General features: G+C 44.0%; 2 protein-coding genes and 1 long non-coding RNA gene across 5 annotated transcripts in view; all 3 read left to right on the forward strand.

Annotated features, from left to right (window-relative positions):
* The window catches only part of LOC139022921 (uncharacterized), a 6,035-nt gene extending 3,513 nt beyond the window's left edge, over positions 1-2,522 (forward strand). Inside the window, exon 3 of the long non-coding RNA XR_011473993.1 lies at positions 1,459-2,522. This is a non-coding gene — a long non-coding RNA (uncharacterized lncRNA). The remainder of the gene's footprint in view (positions 1-1,458) is intronic.
* chm (CHM Rab escort protein) overlaps positions 1-4,119 on the forward strand; it is a 35,964-nt gene extending 31,845 nt beyond the window's left edge. For both annotated transcript variants that reach the window (XM_023968223.1, XM_023968224.1), the window contains exons 14-15: positions 2,531-2,688; positions 2,923-4,119. In XM_023968223.1, coding sequence (XP_023823991.1) covers positions 2,531-2,688; positions 2,923-3,195 — 431 coding nt within the window. In that variant the 3' untranslated portion in view covers positions 3,196-4,119. The remainder of the gene's footprint in view (positions 1-2,530; positions 2,689-2,922) is intronic.
* Positions 4,120-5,904: 1,785 nt separating this feature from the next.
* frmd7 (FERM domain containing 7) lies at positions 5,905-16,924 on the forward strand. 2 transcript variants are annotated; one of them, XM_023968136.2, is made up of 13 exons: positions 5,905-6,053; positions 6,249-6,418; positions 7,127-7,231; positions 8,358-8,400; positions 9,944-10,022; positions 10,168-10,265; positions 10,402-10,516; positions 10,738-10,885; positions 11,137-11,232; positions 11,411-11,574; positions 11,672-11,740; positions 11,923-11,998; positions 15,173-16,924. In XM_023968136.2, exons 2-13 carry the CDS (start codon positions 6,278-6,280, stop codon positions 16,265-16,267), a joined length of 2,229 nt encoding a protein of 742 aa, XP_023823904.1. In that variant the 5' UTR covers positions 5,905-6,053; positions 6,249-6,277; the 3' UTR covers positions 16,268-16,924. The 2 variants fall into 2 exon arrangements, with proteins under 2 accessions (XP_023823904.1, XP_070290749.1); XM_070434648.1 differs by lacking the exon at positions 5,905-6,053 and having other exon boundaries at positions 6,192-6,418.
* Positions 16,925-17,620: the final 696 nt, after the last annotated feature.

Raw genomic sequence — 17,620 nt, forward strand, 5'->3', positions numbered from 1 at the left:
GACTGGCTCTACTCTAGATGATCCCACTGTTGCTCCTACTCTTAGATGCTATTGGCTTATCTAGATGATCCACTGGCTCTATCTAGATGATCCACGTGTACTCTAGTGATCGGCTCTACTCTAAGATATCCCGCTCCACTTAGAGCCTGCCTCTACTTCTTAGATATGATCCCACTGGCTCCTCCTAGATGATCCCACTGGCTTCCTACCTCTAGAATGATCCCACTGGCTCCTACTCTAGATGATCCCACTGCTCCTACTCTAGATGATCCCACTGGCTTCTACTCTAGATGATCCCACTGGCTCTACTCTGATTGATCCACTGGCTCCTACTCTAGATGATCCACTGGCTCCTACTCTAGATGATCACCTGGCTTCTACTTCTAGATGATCCATCCTGGCTCCTACTCTAGATGATCCTGGCCACTCTGAGATCCACTGGTTACTCTAATGAATGATCCGACTGGCTCTACGTCTAGATCTCCCACTGGCTCTACTCTAGATGATCATGCTTAAGCTAGTGACCACTGGCTCTACTCTATGATGTCCTACTGGCTCTCTCTATGTCCTACTCCATTGATGATCCACTGGCTCTATCTAGATGAATCCACTGGCTCCTATCCTAGCTTGATCCCACTGGCTCTATCTCAGATGATCCCACTGGCTTCTACTCTACGATGATCCTACTGGTCCTACTCTAGATGGTCCTACTGTCTCCTCTGAGATCTACTCTACTTTAGATGATCCTACTGGCTCCTACTCTAGATGATCCCTGCTCTACTCAGATGATCTACGCTCCTACTCTAGATGATCCTACTGGCTCCTACTCTAGATGATCTACTTGGCTCCTACTCTAGATGATCTACTGGCTCCTACTCGTAGATGAATCTACTGCTCCTACTCTAGATGATCCCTGGCTCCTACTCTAGATGATCCACTGGCTCCTCTCTAGATGATCCCATCTGGCTCCTACTCTAGATGATCCACTGGCTCCTATTCTAGATGATCTACTGGTCCTAACTCTAGATGATCCTACTGGCTCTATCTACTAGATGATCCTACTGGCTTCCTACTGCTTAGATGATCCTACTGGGCTCCTACTCTAGATGATCCACCCACTTTGGCTCCTTTAGATGCATCGCTGGCCTCCTACTGCTACGGATGATCCTGCTCGGTACCAGAATCCTGGCTCCTAACACTCTAGATGTCGCGCATTGGCTCCTACTAAACTTTAGATGATTCCCCTAGATTTTCCCTACCCGCCCCCCACTGGCTTGTGCTTCCTCTCTATGGATGCCGACTGGGGCTCTACTCTCTACGGATGATCTCCAGCTGGCTCCTACTCTTAGATGATCGAGCTTTGTGGCTCTACTCTAGGTGTGTGTTGGTGTGTATTTGGTCAGGTGTGTGTAGGCGTCGTTGTTCGTGTGTGTGTAGGTGTTGTTGGTGTGTGTGTAGGTGTCGTTGTTGGTGTGTATTTGGTCAGGTTTGTAGGTGTCGTTGTTGGTGTGTATTTGCTCAGGTGTGTGTCGGCGTCGTCGTTGTTTGTGTTGGTGTGTATGTGGTCAGGTGTGTGTAGGTGTAGGGAGAAGATGTGTGGATGGACAGGGGTGTATTTGGTCAGGTGTGTGTGTGTGTGTAGGTGTATGGAGAAGATGTGTGGATGGACAGGGGTGTATTTTGAGGTTGTGTGTGTAGGTGTATGGAGAAGATGTGTGGATGGACAGGGGTGTATTTTGAGGTTGGGTGGCCTTTTGAAGTGTCGTCACGTTGATGGTGCCACACCTCTGCTGCTCTCCAAATTAACTAAATCACTCTGCTACCCAAGGCAGGAAAAGTAACACATATTATAATTGTGTGACATTTTGGTAATGACCACACTGACATTTCAGACTGACACCTTTTTCTCTCTCTTTCTTTGGGTACCTTTTTTTTTTGGTCCCTTACATTTTAAAGGGTAATGATACAGAATGACGGTTTTACGCTTTGAAAACCAGGAGCCTTCTCGCAGCTCCAAATCATCCTCTCTCGTTTTTGTTTGACCGCTTCAAGTCTCACTCACGGACCGATCAAAGAGTGTCAAGAAACACTTTCCCGTGTGCCTTGTCGGCAAACCAAATGTCACCCCATTAACAGAAATCATGCTTCCCCACAGATAAGCTGTGTTGAAAGGAGCCTGTTAAGTTCCTGTCTCTTCTCAAACACTGAAGGAAATATTCCTACAAGACTAAATTGGCACCATTTATGGCTGAGCATTTCTACCCRAAAATATGAATTGCATTAATGAATCAATAGTTTGGGAGCTTACTGTTACTATTACCCTGTTATCTAGTACTCCGGGAGTTTGTCTCAACGGCAGACATGAGCTGCATCCGTATAGCAGTAACATATATCATATGTTCCCGAAAACATTTCAACTATATCAAATGATTCCTCCATTGATCTTCAGTGCGACTTCTGTCCGTGCACGGCTCTCCATAGAAATCAGAACACTACGTTACATTCATGACGCCGGTCCTTCCCCATCCAGGAGAGGAGGAGAGCAGGGGACCGACGGTGCTGTGGGCCCTGTACTTCAACATGAGGGACACCTCTGCTGTGGACAGGAGCAGCTATGACCTGCCCAGTAACGTACATGTGTGTGCCAGCCCTGATACCGCCCTGGGTAGTGACCACTCCATCAAACTGGTAAGTGACAATGTCCCGGAGATATTTTTTATTTTTTTACTGTCACGCTAAACTTGTAAGAATTGCGTTCTTTAACGTTTATGTCATTGTTAAAAATCGAGCAAATAATTGGCTAACGATGACTTGCGTCACTAGCCTGGAAGTGTACTGTCCAATGGGGCTGATGGTGTAAATTGAGTTGTCCTCACCCGTCTTTGTGTGTGTGTGTGTGTGTGTTGTCATCTCTCTCTCCAGGCCGAGGCAGTGTTCCGCCAGCTTCTCCCTGACGAGGAGTTCTGCCCCCCGGCACCCAACCCCGAGGACATCATCTACGATGGGGACGGGCCCCAGGGGGAGGGTCCGGGCTTTGAGGAGGCTGCACCAGCAGAGGGTGCTGGTGCCCAAGGAGGAGAGAGCGCTGAGAGACAGGAGGGAAAGGAAGCAGTGGAAGAAACGGAGGGGGCGGGAGACGCAGTAACACAGGAAACTGGGGCTGGGGATGAGCCGAGCCTCACCAGTGAGGAATAACCCTACGCACCCCTCCGTGTACAAACAGACTGCTGCCTTCTGCCTCAGAGTCCTGGCATGTACAGCAGTCAGTCAGCACTCCTCTGAAGGCCTCATGGCTGGACTCTGTGGTCTTGGTAACCAGAAAGCGTTCTCATCCCCAGAAAGCCTTAGAGGGATCATCTTCACCATCTTTGATGTGGTCACCTGCAGAGACATTATATACATATATATATATATATATACAGTATTTACATTGATATGCACAGTATATTCATGGAGTCATTTCTTTACTGGGCACTATATAACACTCTACTCACTGTATTTGACCTCTCACCTGAGGTTGATGTAAAGGTTCTTCTGAGTGGGGGGGATGCTGTTTCAGGTCTGCTTTGGGGATGTGATTGGTTTTAATGGGTTACCCCCATTTTCTTCATTATTTATATTTGTCCCATTTTTTCCCCCCCGTCTGCTGCTACTGAAATAATTTGCAGCGGCCTGTTCTTTTTAAAAGCCGTTCCATTGTGATGCGTGTTCTTTATCAGGGTCTCCGGTGTCGAGCCCAAAGAAATGGTTGCCTTTTTTCCTTTTTGTACTCATGTTAAGAGTTTTGCTCAGCCACAGGGCCTGATGCAGTTTTGTTTCCCGCCTCTTGTATATGTCTGGAATGGGTTTCTGGGTGTTTTAAGGACTACAGTACTTGCTTACAGGAAATATGAGACACCTCATCCTCGATAAGAACCCCTCCCAAAACACTGGGCAAGGGACAGCCTCTCAACTGAACTTGCATGTTTTCACACACTCTGCTGTGCCATCCAATTGTACTCGAACCCCATGTCTCTTTTTAATGTGCTTAAGTATTTAAACTCTTTTCTCTCATATGTATTGTCGCTGTCACTACCGTTTTTAAAGGGTTGACGACATTAAAGTGCTACTGAAAAACTGCTCCTGTATCTCGTTTTACAATGTCATYTACAGTGAAGTTGGAGATCCGTTTCCAACTGAATTGGAAGAGGAGAGGTAACAGAACAGAGGCAACAACGGCAGAAGGCGCGCTCCAATGACACGCCCCGGCTCTGTGGCTTTGACAGGTGTGAGCCAATTTCCGTTCGGGAAAATCTGATACAACTGTAACAATGTGTGATGTGGCTGCAGCTGTCGACGGCGCACGACACACTCTCACATTAGCAAGGTGTTCCTGCTTCCAGAACAAACAAAGCTCCACAGTTTACCTGGAAAGAAAGGGAGGTGAGAGAGGAGCGAAACGGGGAGGTAGAGAGCGAAGGGTTTGATGACATTTGTTTTGCGGTGGCGTGACAGAACAGATGGCTCATTACGCCTGTGAATGCACAGTCTCTCTGCTCACGGGGCTTTGTTTTGCCGTAATTTGATCTCCGCTCTGTTGAGAGTATTTACAGATTCAAGGGAGATGAATTACTGTAAAACACATGGCTGGGTCATTAAGAGCTGGCAAATATGCTCTTATTGGAGGAGAGGATGAAACTAAAAAACAACCTCATTGAGGGGAGGATTACCAAGCTACATGTAGAGTAGGAATATAGTAGTAGTATTTTTCTTACGGTATATGTTCTGTTGTTTGCTTAGTTTAGTGTCACATATCTGACTATTCCTGGAGACGATGTATGGCTTTTGTGTTGGATATCTGAGCCTGAAGGCTATAGAGAGGAGCAGGGCTCACCGTCTCCTCAGTRACATCAACAAACACTGCAATGTCACCCTCATCTGTTACGGCAGTCAAAGACCTTTTTAGAGCAGGACATCAAATCAAACTGACATGTCCTCATTCAAACATACTTCCCATTTAATATCGCTTGTATTTCCAGGATATTTTCCTAATTTAGTGTCACCATTTAGTGTTTGTAGACTCATTGTTCTTGTTTTTCTCCACTTAGTGACCCAGCCTCTCAATGGTATCATTGGGAATCAATTTTCTGCATGGAGAGTCGTGACATTAAAATGCAAAAGGGTAAAGAGAGCCACAGGCTAGACACCTAGCGGGGCAGATTTCACTCACTCTGTGGGGGGCAGACTCATAGAGACGGCAGAGAATGTGCTCTTATGCACAGTAGATTTTTTGTTACAGGAAATGCTTTCTGTAGATTTCTTCAAAGATAATTTACATCAGGCGTCCTTTTCTGTGGAATGCTGCAGAAGAGTTCCTTAGGAATTCAAACATTCTGAACTTGTTTCAAAAATGATCATTGGTAAACACGCAAATCARTGAAATTACTATACAAACCCTGTACAGTAATTAGTCATGCCTCAATGGCTTGCAAGAGCGCATTTTTCATATTCTTAACTTGTTTATTTGCATTGTCCCTACCTACATGGTCCTATCGAGTGAATGATCTCATTAGTACTATTAAACAATCATTAGCCATTCTGCCTATGGAAAACWCAACCGGTTCTTTAGATTGTTACTCTCCAGTAAAATATTATGTAGACTAGATGATAGACCTTCAGTCAGATTTAGTTTTTTGTAAAGACCTGTCCAGCTAGTTCACTGTCCTCAGTGAATATGGCGGTCATGTTGCATGCACTCACTGACATCTAGTGGCGTTCTACGGTACTGTATCTTTCTTTTTCCAGAGAGATCCTGATGATGCTACCAGTGACCACCTGACCTTGCATCGCTGCAGTAATCCCTCTCTATCACACACACACACACACACACATTTAATGCGTGCGCGACCTTTTCCAAAGTGCAGCCATCTATTTGGAGCTGTGCCTGGAGATGTTAGTGAGGAGAGGATAGAGAGGATGGTTCCCCTCTTCATGGTGGGTTTTGAGCGATGTTGCTTGGAATTTGGTGAGGATGGATCATTGAGGGGATGATGAAACCCACAGAAGAGAAAAGGGTATGTAAAACATTTTGTTGAAATACCTTTTAGTGGAGTCCAAATAGTTTCCATGATTCCATCAAACTTACATTTCGGTTATTCCGTCATATTTTGACAGAACACAAAAAAACGCTTCGAGCATCTCTACTCCTTGAGAAAGTGTTTGTAAGACGGGCCTGACAAAATTTCATCAGTTCTGCTGTTTTGTGTCAGTGTGTTTTGCTCGTGACGAGTGGGTGAGGATGACCGAGAGCCAAGGTGGACACGAGCCGAACCGAACTCGAGAGTTGAGAGCTGTCGTTGTTCGCAAGAAACAAAGAGAGGGCACATTCAAACTGCGGGTCATCTTCTTGGATGACAGTGAGAGCATATTTGAGGTTGAGGTGAGAAGTGTATTTTTCGTAACTATATTCCAGTCAACTTGTGACCAGAAGTTACAAGTATTCATCAATTTACACACAGGCCAAAAGACAGTCACTGCCTTATGTGTTTGTAAACGCAAATACCTCTGCTTAGTGTAAACAGAAGTATATTCCGATGTTATCATTTTTATTATTACAGTTAAATAAATTGATTCTTCTTCCAATTGTACTCTGTTGGCAATGCATTTCACTTCCTTTTAAAACCCCATTATCCCTGTTGACCGCATGCAGTATTTATCCATCCAAGCCATGGGGCATTTTGTGCATCTATGTCATGAGTGAAGGGACAATAAGTGAATAAAAGAAGAGGTTGCTGAGTGGTTCAGTACAGATGGATGCGAATGACTGCAGGGCAGCTGTGAGTTAGCAGGGTTTTAAAGTGTCTAAGGTGGCCCGATTTCTTCATCCCCTTTGGATATTGAACATAAAGCGCCTTCATTTGTTCCAGCCCTACCTCTCATCATTTGACTCTTTCTTTATTCTGCAGTGAAATGCATGGTCAGGTCATGTCGAAACTCCTCATCTTCACACAGCTTAGTTGGGGAAATACATCATGATTAAGATCTGGTTGTGATCCGTGTAAGCTGAATTACTCTACGTTGTTATTTTTGTAAAGGAAATGCCAAATAAACACTTCAAAAGTATAACTTTAATATTTACTGTTTACAGCAAAGGATCCTTGGAAATGATTTCTACAACAAAGTATGTGGGCACCTGAAGCTGTTGGAAAAAGAGTATTTTGGCCTTGAATTCCGTCACCAGTGTGGCAGTTATGTAAGTCATTCAGTAGAGCACATACTCTACTGTAACTCAAATGTAGCTTTGACTAAGGGATGAAAAGAAGAGTGAGTAACACATTATTTGGATACTCCATCTGTAGATGCTCTACAGACTATCACTAACATTTCAACTAACTATACTAACCCTAGCCCTAACCAGTGGTGTAAAGTACCTAAGTAAAAATACTTTAAAGTACTACTTATTAACTTGTTTTTTGAGGTATCTGTACTTTACTTTACTATTTATATTTTTGCCAACTTTTACTTCACTACATTCCTAAAGAAAATAACCTCATTTTTACTCCATACATTTTCCCTGACACCCAAAAGTACTCATTACATTTTGACAGGAAAATTGTCAAATTCACACACTTATCAAGACAACATCCCTGGTCATCCCTACTGCCACTGATCTGACAGAMTCAAACACAAATGCTTCGTTTGTAAATATGTCTGAGTGTTGGAGTGTGCCCCTGGCTGTCCATCATTTTTTTTTTTTTATGGCTTGTTTTATATAAGGAATTTGAAATAGTTTATACTTTTACATTTTGATAATTAAGTACATTTTAGCAATTCCATTTACTTTTGATACTTAAGTATATYTAAAACCAAATACTTTTAGACTTACTCAAGTAGTATTTTACTGGGTGACTTTCACTTTTACTTGAGTCATTTTCTATGAACTTATCTTAACTTTTACTCAATATGACAATTGAGTACTTTTTCCACCACTGGCCCCAACCTTAAACCTTATCCTAACCCTAAACTTAAAGGGATACTTCAGGATTTTGGCAATGAGGCCCTTGATGTACTTCCCCAGAGTCAGATGAACTTGTGGATAACATTCTTATGTCTCTCTGTCCAGTATGAAGGAAGTTCTAGGTCGTTTTGCAAGCCAATGCTAACTAGCTAACTAACATGCTAGCAGATATCCATAGACTTTCAGTCACTGCGCTAACGCTAGCAAGCAGTTGCTTATCAACAGATAGTTTGTTGATATTATGACCATCTGTCAAGCATCTACAGATGGAATATACAAATAAAGTGTGAACAAAGAAGGTACACTAAATGATGTCACACCAAGCTTTGGATGCTAATCTGATCTGTATTTCTAATCCCAGATGTGGTTGGAACTGCTAAAGCCCCTGGCCAAGCAAGTAAAAAGTAAGTTGCAGGTACAGTTGAAGTTGGAAGTTTACATACACCATATCCAAATACATTTAAACTAATTTTGTCACAATTACTGACATTTAATCTAAGTAAAAATTCCCTTTTTTAGGATGGTTAGGATCACCACTTTTTTTTAAGAATGTGAAATGTCAGAATAATAGTTGGGAGAATGATTTATTTCAGCTTTTATTTCTTTCATCACATTCCCAGTGGGTCAGAAGTTTACATACACTCAATTAGTATTTGGTAGCATTAGCTTTAAATTGTTTAACTTGGGTCAAACGTTTCGGGTAGTCTTCCACAAGTTTCCCACAATAAGTTGGGTGAATTTTGGCCCATTCCTCCTGACAGAGCTGGTGTAACTGAGTCAGGTTTGTAGGCCTCCTTGCTCACACACGCTTTTTCAGTTCTGCCCACAAGTTTTATATGATTGAGGTCAGGGCCTGTCTCTTATACACATCTAGATGTGTATAAGAGACAGCGGTCGTGATGGTGTTCTTCGACTTGCAATCCTCTCCCTTTTTCCTCCAAACATAACGATGGTCTGGTCATCGTGGCCAAACAGTTCTATTTTTGTTTCATCAGACCAGAGGACATTTCTCCAAAAAGTACACTCTTTGTCCCTATGTGCAGTTGCAAACCGTAGTCTGGCCTTTTTATTGGCGGTTTTGGAGCAGTGGCTTCTTTCTTGCTGAGCGACCTTTCAGGTTATGTCGATATAGGACTCGTGTTACTGTGGATATAGATACTTTTGTACCTGTTTCCTCCAGCATCTTCACAAGTTCCTTTACTGTTGATCTGGGATTGATTTGCACTTTTCGCACCAAAGTTCGTTCATCTCTAGAAGATAGAATGCGTCTCTTTCCTGAGTGGTATGGCGGCTGCGTGGTCCCATGGTGTTTATACTTGCGTACTATTGTTTGTAAAAATGAACGTGGTACCTTCAGGTGTTTGGAAATTGCTCCCAATGATGATCCAGACTTGTGGAGGTCTACAATTTATTTTCTGAGGTCTTGGCTGATTTCTTTTGATTTTCCCATGATGTCAAGCAAAGAAGCACTGAGTTTGAAGGTAGGTCTTGAAATACATCCACAGTTACACCTCGAATTGACTCAAATTATGTCAATTAGCCTATCAGAAGCTTCTAAAGCCATGACATCAATTTCTGGAATTTTCCACGCTGTTTAAAGGCACAGTCAACTTAGTGTATGTAAACTTCTGACCCACTGGAATTGTGATACAGTGAGTTATAAGTGAAATAATCTGTCTGTAAACAATTGTTGGAAAAATGACTTGTGTCATKCACAAAGTAGATGTCCTAACCGACTTGCCAAAACTATAGTTTGTTAACAAGAAATTTGTGGAGTGGTTGAAAAATGAGTTTTAATGACTCCAACCTAAGTGTATGTAAACTTCCGACTTCAACTGTAGTTCATGCAAAGGCTTGCGAATTCTGCTATGTGGACTGAATCATGCTATCTGTCGTACTAAGACAATGGGGAATGAGGATCAAGGATATTGTTCCTCTCTCCTACAGACACCAGTGATCCAACGTTCCGCTTCATAGTGAAGTTCTTCCCCCCAGACCCCGGGCAGCTGCAGAAAGAACTGACCAGGTAGGTCACTCTCTCTTGTTCTTCTGTTGAAAAAGGTTGTGCCAATTGACATTTGCACCAGCTATACAAATGGTTTGGACCTCTTGACTAAGGGAACTTATTTGGTACAGAGAGACATGATGCTTATTCAAGTTCCCTCTTGCAGGTACCTGTTTGCATTGCAGATTAAACAGGATTTGTCCAATGGGAGTCTTACGTGCAATGATAACAGCGCTGCTCTCCTCGTCTCACATTTACTGCAGTGTAAGTAGAACCCCTGGGGTTTGTCGTTGAAGAGTGAAGCCACATAATATGATCATGATTACAATTGAAGTACAGTTTTATCATAATGCTGGCTTGTGTTTGTGGTGATGTCTCCACTGTTTCCTTACACTTGTAGCAGAGCTAGGTGACTACGAGGAGGAACTTGACTTGCAACATCTAGAGAGCAAGAAGTACGTACCCAACCAGGAGTGCCTCCACAAGAAGATCCTGCGCTTCCACAAGAGGCACAGGTAGATACCTCCCGGGCTCAAGGGTCAGAGGCTAGAGGCTCTCTGGTAGCTGGGAGGGGGCAGAATAGGGCCTATACTGCTCACTGAAGTAGTTAGTGACTCAGGCATACCAGGTGTGATGGTTCTGGCCTTCTGGTGGTGACTGTCGCATCGTGTTGAGGTGACAGAAGGTTTGGTGGTTAGGTGAATGTAGGCTGTTGCTGGTGCTGCGTGTGTTCCAGGGGCCAGACACCAGGTGAGGCAGACAGCCAGCTGCTAGAGGTGGCTCGGAAGCTGGACATGTACGGGATCCGCCCACAGGCTGCCAGTGATGGAGAGGGCACCAAGATCAACCTGGCCATCACACACTCTGGAGTGTTGGTCTTCCAGGTAATGGCTGGGCTCGTCACAAAGACCTCTTAATGAGATGTACAGGAGTTGTACATAGGGCATGTATAATATACTATGTTATTGCATGCTATTACAGTGGATTGTACAGTGTGGACTATGTCTCTTTTAGAGAGACAGACGCTGGAAACAGATATGCCAAGAAGTAAACAGAACCAAGAGAGAAGTATTTATTACAGAGGTTTACATTTGGACTGTTTGTACTCTTGAACGATGTTTCTCTCGTCTCCCAGGGCAACACCAAGATAAACACTTTCAGCTGGGCCTCAATCCGCAAACTGAGTTTTAAAAGAAAGCATTTTTTGATTAAACTCCATGCTAAGATTGTGGTGAGTTTTTTTAGTTTGAGACGTTAAGTGTGACTGAGTGGTCAAATAGGATTTCATTAGTTACCAGGTGTTTGTTTGTTGGTTGCATGTGGTTTTATTCAAACAACATGCTGCTTTATTTCCATAGAAATTACCTCTATTACATCTGTGTGTGTGTGTTTGTTGTGTGTTTGGTCAGCCCTCTCGTAAGGACACGGTAGAGCTAGCCATGGCCAGCCGAGATGTTTGTAAGGCCTTCTGGAAGACGTGTGTAGAGTACCATGCCTTCTTCCGTCTCTCTGAGGAGCCCAAGTCCCGACACAAGTCCTTCCTCTACAGTAAAGGCTCCTGCTTCAGATACAGGTCAGACCACTAGATACGTAAAGGGGGAATTTAATCATTTGTCAAAAGCCTTTACCGTTTACTCAGTTTGATAACACTGTGCTACCCCTCTCTCTAGTGGTAGGACCCATAAACAACTGTTGGACTGTGTCAGGAGAGGGGGGAGGAAGAACCTGCCTTTTGAAAGGTTACAAAACTTATTGGGGAGGTTTCCCGAACACAGATTAAGCCTAGTTCCRGACTGAAAAGCAATCTTAATGGAGAATCTTCATTAAAGATGTTTTTAAGTACAGAAAGAAAGGTTAGCATTGCTTGTGTATGGTTAAGCAAAGCAATAAACCCTTGTCTTTCTAAACCTCTACGTTCCAGGAAGTTCTATAAGGCCCACTATGACAACAGGCAGTGCAGGTCCTCTCCTGACCTCCTCACTGATGTCTCTAAACAGGTACAGTGCCTTATATGGATTTCTTTGTTGCATGTTGATTTCTTTGTTTGTTGTTTAATTTATTATTATTATAAACAGAATTTAAAGGGTGTTGAGACCAGGTGAAATACACTTGAAATAAATTGTGATTTGATTGATAAACAATTCGCATAATTGCATGTGCTCTAAACCAAACTTGTCGATGCACAAGTGCAATAGGAGGTTTCCGGTGAGTCAATTCCAACGGCTCACTTCTGCATTTATTTTTGGTCAGTTTGTTTTGACAACGGAAGTTTGTAATGTGAGGTAAGGTTGTAGTATGACCACATATCCTTAGGCATGCTCTTTTGAGATGACATAAACCGGTGTCACACAGTTCAGTTCCTCCTGTATGCGTTTCAAACCTCCGGCTCGGTGCCAGTCTGTGTTCTAAATGCATTCCTGTGTCTCAAGGTGCAAATGGACTCCGGTTCTTGCTGATTGATCATTAGAAAACCTTTTGCAATTATGTTAGCACAGCTGACAACTGTTGTTCTGATTTAAAGAAGCAATAAAACTGGCCTTCTTTAGACTAGTTGAGTATCTGGAGCATCAGCATTTGTGGATTCGATTACAGGCTCAAAATGGTCAGAAACGAATAACTKTCTTCTGAAACTCGTCAGTCTATTCTTGTTCTGAGAAATGAAGGCTATTCCATGTGAGAAATTGCCAAGAAACTGAAGATCTGCTACAACGCTGTGCACTACTTCCTTAACAGAACAGCGCAAACTGGCTCTAACCGGAATAGAAAGAGGAGTGGGAGGCCCCGGTCCACAACTGAGCAAGAGGACAAGTACATTAGYGTCTAGTTTGAGAAAGATGCTTCACAAGTCCTCAACTGGCAGCTTCATTAAATAGTACCCGCAAAACACCAGTCTCAACGTCAACAGTGAAGAGGTGACTCCAGGATGCTGGCCTTCTAGGCAGAGTTGCAAAGAAAAAGCCATATCTCAGACTGGCCAATAAAAAGAAAAGATTAAGATGTACAAAAGAACACAGACACTGCACAGAGGAACTCTGCCTAGAAGGCCAGCATCCCAGAGTCGCCTCTTCACTACAATTATGGTCTTGAATTGGACTCGCATTTTTCTGGTCTCGGAACCCTTGTCCCCCTCCCGGTCTGTCTTGACTCGGTCTCACTCCCTCTCCGGTCTTGGTCTTGACTTCTACTCGATTTGCTCTGGTCTTGGTCTTGAATCGGTCTCGCTTTAGGTGGTCTCAAGCACAATGCTGGTTTTAGGTGTGTTAGGCCAAGGCCAGAGTTGCAACCAACAGTACGGCAGACCCCCAGGGCCAGGACTGAGCAGCCCAGCACCTTGGGATTGCCATCTCCCCTGACGTGACTCCTTTTGTTGTACAGTATTCCGTATAAGGCATCCAGACCTTATGAAAGTTGCACAGTATACCCTTAATCTTGTAATAAATCAAATCTAGTGATACATMAYTTGACATTTCWGCCATCCATTGTGGGAGGATAACCAACCTTCCAATTAATGGCGTTTGCATTTCTTAGCCTCTATAAATTCTGGATTACACAGTTTCTTCTGATAACAGCCCCCAGTATCAACATTTATAAGGAAACCAAAACAGTGAGAATCTGTAGACATGCTGAGATTGAATTCTGGCAAAGAGTACATTCTTTAGTCTGCCTTCACAAGACCTTAAATATGTCCCCTTTTGTGTTTTAGACCTCCAGCAGAATAATTACATTTCTGAGTGCATGATATTCAGATTCACTGGATGGTCAAAAAACTGCAGTAATTTATGTCTGAGATTATACATGATTGGGCATTCTAACATCTGTATCCATTCTTCATCATCAATAGCGTCTCCCAGGTCTTCCTCACATGTTTTGTTTAACATGTTTTGTGTCATCGGGAAAAGCCTCTATCAACCCCTGATACAGTTTGGATATCAACTTTAAAGGTTTGTCAGACTGCCTTAAAATAGTTTCAATCTTTGAAGCTTCTGGCTTGTCCAGTGTTTGCTGCACTGAGAGAATAAAGTGTTGTATCTGCAAAGTTCACCTCTGCACTGTCACAGACTGGTCTTCCCTGGCTGCCTGACCCTGATGAGACCCCTGTCACCATCTGATCCTGCTCAGATGAGGCATGACAAAGAATTACCTTGGTGTACATTTATACATTATATTATCCAAGAATAGAATTAACGGTTCAATAATTGAAATGACCATTATTCACAGATCCCAGACTGTGACCTACCCAAGATGCAACTTTGTATCCATTCACTATACCTCAAAATTCACGTAAACCTGTCACCATCTGATTCTGCTAAGACATRATGAGCATAGTGTTGTGCACTATGACAATGATGCCTGTAGAGCTGTTTATACCGTGTCAGTGTAAAAAGTAAGGAATTAGCGAGGACCACTGACAGATCAATAATGTTACATTGCTATAGTGACTAATAAAAACTCACATTGCTCTGAAAAAACATCAGAATAGTCTTCAATCGGTTGGCTGCTGGTTTCATTGTTTGATTCAGGTGTAGTGTGATTGAGGCAAAAATAATAGCTGAAGTTAGTGAGCTACCAAGCTAGCTAAAGTTAGCCAACTTTTGGATAGCTCTAGCTAATGGTACAACATCAAACAGACTTCTGTTGAAGTGGGACAAAACAAAGGCTACAAAACATTTCCATACACACAACCGCTGTTAAATACTGCTACCTGACAGATAGCTAGAGGCTAGCTAAAGCTGAACTGGCTGTGGTAGCACTAGCTACTAGAAAGCTAACTAGCTGCTAGTAGTTCATTCACTTCAGTCGAGAGGGTATTACATTRGCTAACATAACATGTCAGTTACACTACTAGCTCAGCACTGGGAGTAAATAATTGTTTTCAAACAGCGGTTACCTTGCCAGCTAGATCAATCAACTAAGGAGTAGACAGTTTCTGCTCTGCTTGCTTATAAAACTCAGAAAAAGCGCAACAGAAAGCAGCTGACTCTGTTATCTCTCTGTGCCGGAAAACAGCCTACCCAACGCTCTAAGGCGTTTGCATGGTCCTAAAGCACACCGGTGACGCGTTTTGTATCACACTGATAAATACAATGTGGGGGGTGGGGGACTGGGGGGTCATGTACAATGGTGAAAGTTACACACCTGCTGTCAGTGATATCAGGGTGTGTGTGTTCCAGGTGTATGAGCAGACCTGTGGGTTCCCCCGTGCCGACTGTGCCCCGGGTGGGAAGCGCAGTCAGTCTGCTGTGGAGGTGCTGTTCACCACTATGGATCTGGAGGGCCCCCMGTCCCACTCTGCACACACTTCTGCCTTCGGCCAGTCCCGCTCCTCTTCCTTCTCTGGGGCTGAGCCAGGGCCCACAGCTCTACAGGGGCTGCGGTGCCACAGTGAGAGGGCCAACCAGAGCTTCAACCGCAGCAGCAGTGTGGCTGAKGGGCCTCAGAGGGGCCGACTGCTGGCCAATACACAGCAGCTGGTCCTGCTCTACCCCAGCCCTCACTCCCACCTTTACCCCTACCCCTGCCTGGAGCTGCACCCCATCCTGCCCCTCTCTGCTCARGCCTACATGTCTGGCTGCTCCTCTTTCTCMTTGGACCACGCTCCAGCCCCACTGCCTCKGTCCCACTACGGCCCCAGGCCCGCTCCCCAGGCCACCCTCCTGGACGACTTCATCCGCTCCTCCAGTTTCTCCAACCCCTCCTCATTGTCTCCCTGTCTGCGGCGCCAGCGTCATCGCTACAACGTGCCTCCAGGCTTGGCCATCGCTCCGGGGCTGTATGCAGCCACTCTGGCTGGTTGTGGGGCTGGTCGGAGGGAATTTGGCAGAGAGGAGACGGCAGGCCACTTCAGTGATGACTCCAGCTACCAGGCAGGCCTGCCCAAGCGCTCCTGGAGCCAGTCTGATATGAAGGTCCTCCGGCCCTCTGCCCCAGCAGCAGAGTTCCGCCCTCTAGGTCACTACCCTCACCTATCACGCCGACACTCGCCTGCACGCCCAACACACCTCCCTCTTAACCTGTCCCCCATGCCTGAACGGCCCGCCTCTGTGTGCGTGCTAGGGGCCGGRAGCAGGACAGGGAGTGGAGAGATCAGCCTCAGTGACTCAGACGTCATGTTCCCATACTACTGCCCAGGGCTAGGGAAACTGGTGCGCTCTGGCCCCCTGGCTCGGATGCGCATTTCATCTGGTAGTCTGCARCTGGACGAGGGGGAGGAAGACTCCTTTAACTTAAGTGACCCTGAAGGCAGTGCAGCAACAAAGCGGTCATGAGCCAATCAGAGCGTTAGTATTCGTACTGGGACAACCCCCTTGCTATCCCTAGCCAATCACAGCGTATTCTCTTTGGTGGGCCTGTGGTCACAATGGGMAGTCCTCCTGACCCAATAAATGTCTAAAAAGGGTTTTTGTGACCATACCCCCAGTCTTCAGAGTCATTCCCACAGGCCCTGATGGTTCCGGTCACTGGTCATATTTGAAGATGAAGGCATGAGAGACACACTAAACTGATGGACCCGACTTCATAAGTATGCCTTGAAGAAACCGTCAGACAATTAAAACAATTTTGGGAATAGACTTTACATTAACAAATGTAATTACTTGCATGAGATGAGTACTCAGATAAAAGACAAAATAGCCCCGCTTCCCTGTCTTAATATWTGAGCTGGATTTTGATGGACCCTATAGGCTACTGTACTGGTCTCACCTCACTGTCAGTCTAAGGAACTCCAACTGTTATTGAAACAAGTCTTTTGAAAATGTGGTTTCTGCACATAGACATTGGTTCCAAAGACTGCAAGGATTGTGGAAATAATAAGGACTTTATGAACTACATAGCTGCACATAACAGGAAAAGTGGACCGTCTACAGAAACAAAATGGGGATACTGTAGACTTGTCCACGATACTGATGCAATTAAATGTATTTTCATGGAATACTAACACATTCAATAAAAAAAAACACAGGAATTCATAATTTAAATATTTATTTTCAAGACCAAACCAAAATGAATTTTGCAACGATTGAAGCAAAGACTATCCAATATATACATTTGACAGCTTCCTGTAAAGCTAAGTCAACAGTTTCTTTTATAAAGTTCAGATACAGAAATATAAAAAAAAAAATCTTGTTTTCCATCTGCATGTAATTGATGAGGAAAATACAAAAATATGCAATGATCAAATGCATTATTGCCTTCACAAACGTATTATTACTATTTAATGCATTCGATGATACATGACCACAATTAAATAGAGAATATCACTACAATTAAGTTTTAGGCACCATTGGATGTTAAGTTGGCATACTTCCCTCCCTTCCAAAACGGGCTCTGTCACCACCAAAGATGGCACCCTTTTGTATGTGTCTGAGCTTGGCTGATAAAATCTTTATTTGGGATTTGTTCAAAAGGACGCGACTCCCCGTAGAGTCCTCAAGGACTCAGACCAATGTTTCAAACATTACAATAGCGACATTGCCATTTCACTTGAGCACGTGTCACGTATTTTTGGTCGAGGGAGAGCATAGTGTCTTGAAGACAGAAAAGTACCCCGTMTCCCTTGAGATCTAGTCGAAGTAGGGAAATAACTAGCAAGCATATTTAGAAAAAGCTGCACCCCCATCAAA

Source organism: Salvelinus sp. IW2-2015, linkage group LG23 (genome assembly GCF_002910315.2).
Source record: "Salvelinus sp. IW2-2015 linkage group LG23, ASM291031v2, whole genome shotgun sequence".
Lineage (NCBI taxonomy): Eukaryota > Metazoa > Chordata > Actinopteri > Salmoniformes > Salmonidae > Salvelinus > Salvelinus sp. IW2-2015.